General features: G+C 41.3%; 1 protein-coding gene across 1 annotated transcript; it reads right to left on the minus strand.

The window, feature by feature from the left end:
* Window positions 1–210: 210 nt before the first annotated feature.
* LOC105568628 lies at window positions 211–2,420 on the minus strand. Its single transcript, XM_012024450.1, has 5 exons — window positions 2,348–2,420; window positions 1,726–1,965; window positions 1,187–1,228; window positions 838–1,073; window positions 211–737 (listed from the first exon to the last, which is right to left on the minus strand). Exons 1-5 carry the CDS (start codon window positions 2,418–2,420, stop codon window positions 606–608), a joined length of 723 nt encoding a protein of 240 aa, XP_011879840.1. The 3' UTR covers window positions 211–605.
* Window positions 2,421–2,947: the final 527 nt, after the last annotated feature.

Consider the following 2,947-nt stretch of genomic DNA (forward strand, 5'->3'; position numbering starts at 1 on the left):
CACAAGTCAATGATCAAATCTACGAGTATATCAATTTCATTTTTCGAACCGTTCGATTTGATATCGTCTAAATTCTCCATTCATCTTCGTAAAATGTTACAATAAAGAATATATTCGATATCAAATCAAACGATCCAAAAAATCAAATTGATATCGATTTATGAACCCAGGATCGACAGATCTGCGAACTTTAACGCGTAACATCGTCGCATAATACACGTATTGCAGGGTTACATCTTGAGATTCGGAACGACCTACTGATTGTCAATACTTCTTTGTCACGCACATAATAATGTTAGGCATTAATACAGTTACGCATTAATACAGTTACGCAGTATTGGATACACATTAGATTGAACTATAAACCTATAAGATATGTATTAAATAAAAAATAGTAGAATCAAGGAATGAAAGCGATGAAGTTATGTAACAAGATTAAGTTCGAAATAAAATTTTTCTATTTGACTATCACATTGAGTATCATTTGGTTACGTAACACAGTCACGAGGCTAGGCTCAAGGATGTATACGTATTTAAAATTATTTTTAAGTAGAGTGTACAAAATAATATATTTACCAATGATAACTTGGATGAACTTAAACGATTTAAAAGCTTTTTTTTTGCCGAACTCCTTCCCACGAATACAGCATCCCAACTTCGTTTGAAATAACTCTCGACATAACGCTCTTGATTACATGGGAAAGATTCACGCCTCCAATTAAACGCAGTTGATGACTCTAAAATATAAAATTCATAAAATAATAGAAAAATTATTTGTTAGAAAATAACTTTTACCATGTATAATAACCTCGTAAAATATAAGGTAATCTTACACACCAATGCCTGTATGTTATCAGCTGAACTCGATAGCCATTCTTCCATCAACATTAGTTGCTGCTCTGTAGTGACTGGAAACGATTGTATTAGAGTCTTAACAGCCGCATTAGTATCATCATAAAGTTGTGGCTCATCAGTACATCTGACTTTTTTAATGAGTATATCAACGTTACTCATAAGATCATTTAACTTCAAATGAATCAGATGAATTTCTTTAAAAAGTTGTTTTTTGAATTCTGAAAATTTGAAAGTTGAGTTGTATTACAATTATTATTAGAATATTATACAAAAAAGTGTATTAAAAAATACAAAATACATATAATAGTAATAAATAAAAATATTTATTTACCAGCATTTACACGAACGTTTTCTGTAGCTGGCTTGAAGGTATCTTAAAATAACAAGAACATATGAATCAATTAATAAATAGTGGTTATTTTATTTAATTGATTATTATATTAAGATAGTACACGAATGAATTCAATGCAGAAAACATTTCAACAAATGTATTCCTATAGTAGCACACTATAGCAGACTGTCGCAAGCCCGCCGTACCTACCATAAGAATACATATGTTGATAACTTTTTCCGCGTTGAATCCATGCGTGCTACCGATCTTACAGTGTAATAAATTGATATATTATTAGAATTAAAAAACATCAATTTTGAAATAATAATTTTTACATGTATATTATAATGGTTATGTTATCTTAAACAAAAGTAGATATTAAAATGTATAAATCGCTAAGCCGTCGGACGTGTTGCGTATCCGTGTATTACATGGTCTGTCCTTAAAGTAGTCGGACTGAGTCAATTACAAAATATTTATCGACTGAAATAATATATGCGCTCAATATTCTTCAAAGTAGGACCCTTCTGCATCCACACACCGCTGGCAGCGGGATTTCCAGCCCTCATACGCTTCCTGGAAGGCGGCAGCCGGAATGCTGTTGAGCTCCCTCGTCACGGCCTGTTGTAACGCTTCCACCGAGCCGTGATCGTTTCCTTTCAGGGCGGTTTTGAGGCGGGGGAAGAGGAAAAAGTCTGGTGGGGCAACGTCGGGACTGTAGGGTGGCTGAGGCAGGGTTGCGATGTTGTGTTGGGCCAGGTACGTCACCACGCGGAAGGCTGTGTGGCTCGGCACATTGTCGTGATGGAGCCGCTAGGAGTTGGCGATGGCTGGGCGGACGCGGATGCGTTTTCTCAGCCGTTCAAGGACCTCCACGTTGTTGTGCTGCCGGCTGGGTCGGAGCACGGTAATCGGGGATCGTTGCCGGAATTAGGACTCACGACAGCTTAAGGCCATAAGCCAATAATTTAACCAACACCTTGTTATTAAAAATTCTATATTGATATGTACACTCGTACAGTTCATTTTAGATTGGCCCGCCTTCCTTTCTTTCCATTCCATTTTATATCAACCGCGCTTGGCCCTGTTGTTAGGCCGTTTATTGGTTAGTAAGCGGTTTTTCCCTTAGCAACTGTATGCGCGGCTTCGATGGTTTCGTACTTTGTTCCGGGTATTCGTTTTCGTCGCATGCGGCAGGGGTTATCTGACACCTTGCCGCATGCGAGGTCGTCATCTGATGTGCGGTGCATCGCACTCATGACAACGTAAAAAACTGCATTAAGGGTCTGTCCTTGTGGCACAATTTCCCTGTGGTTCACTCCTTTTGAATCGAAAACGCATCATCCGTGTCCGCCCAGCCATCGCCAACTCCTGGCGGCTCCATCACGACAATGCGCCGAGCCACACAGCCTTCCGCGTGGCGACGTACCTTTTTTTTTTTTTTTGACCCGGTGGAAATCCTCATGGACCGTCACCCGCCCCCCCTGGAGAGAGGGACGGGTGGTGTGTGGGACTCGTCTCCCTGGCACCTGGGAAGGTGGCCCAGAGCCAGTAGTGCAACGGAGACGCCTACCGCACTAAAACCACCGGGGGTGGACTTCTATGCGCTATATGGGAGCTGCCTGGGAACTGCATCGCATGACTGCCGTGACAGCCCCCGCGCCACGCGTAAATTCGCGCACCTCTCGGGCCCTTTCTTTCGGGCCAGGCCCTGAAAAGGGCCGTACTCCTCCATTGCGGCGAGGGTGCCACCGGCCCCTC

This window comes from Vollenhovia emeryi, unplaced genomic scaffold, assembly GCF_000949405.1.
Source record: "Vollenhovia emeryi isolate VEMERY1.0 unplaced genomic scaffold, V.emery_V1.0 DF942491.1, whole genome shotgun sequence".
NCBI lineage: Eukaryota > Metazoa > Arthropoda > Insecta > Hymenoptera > Formicidae > Vollenhovia > Vollenhovia emeryi.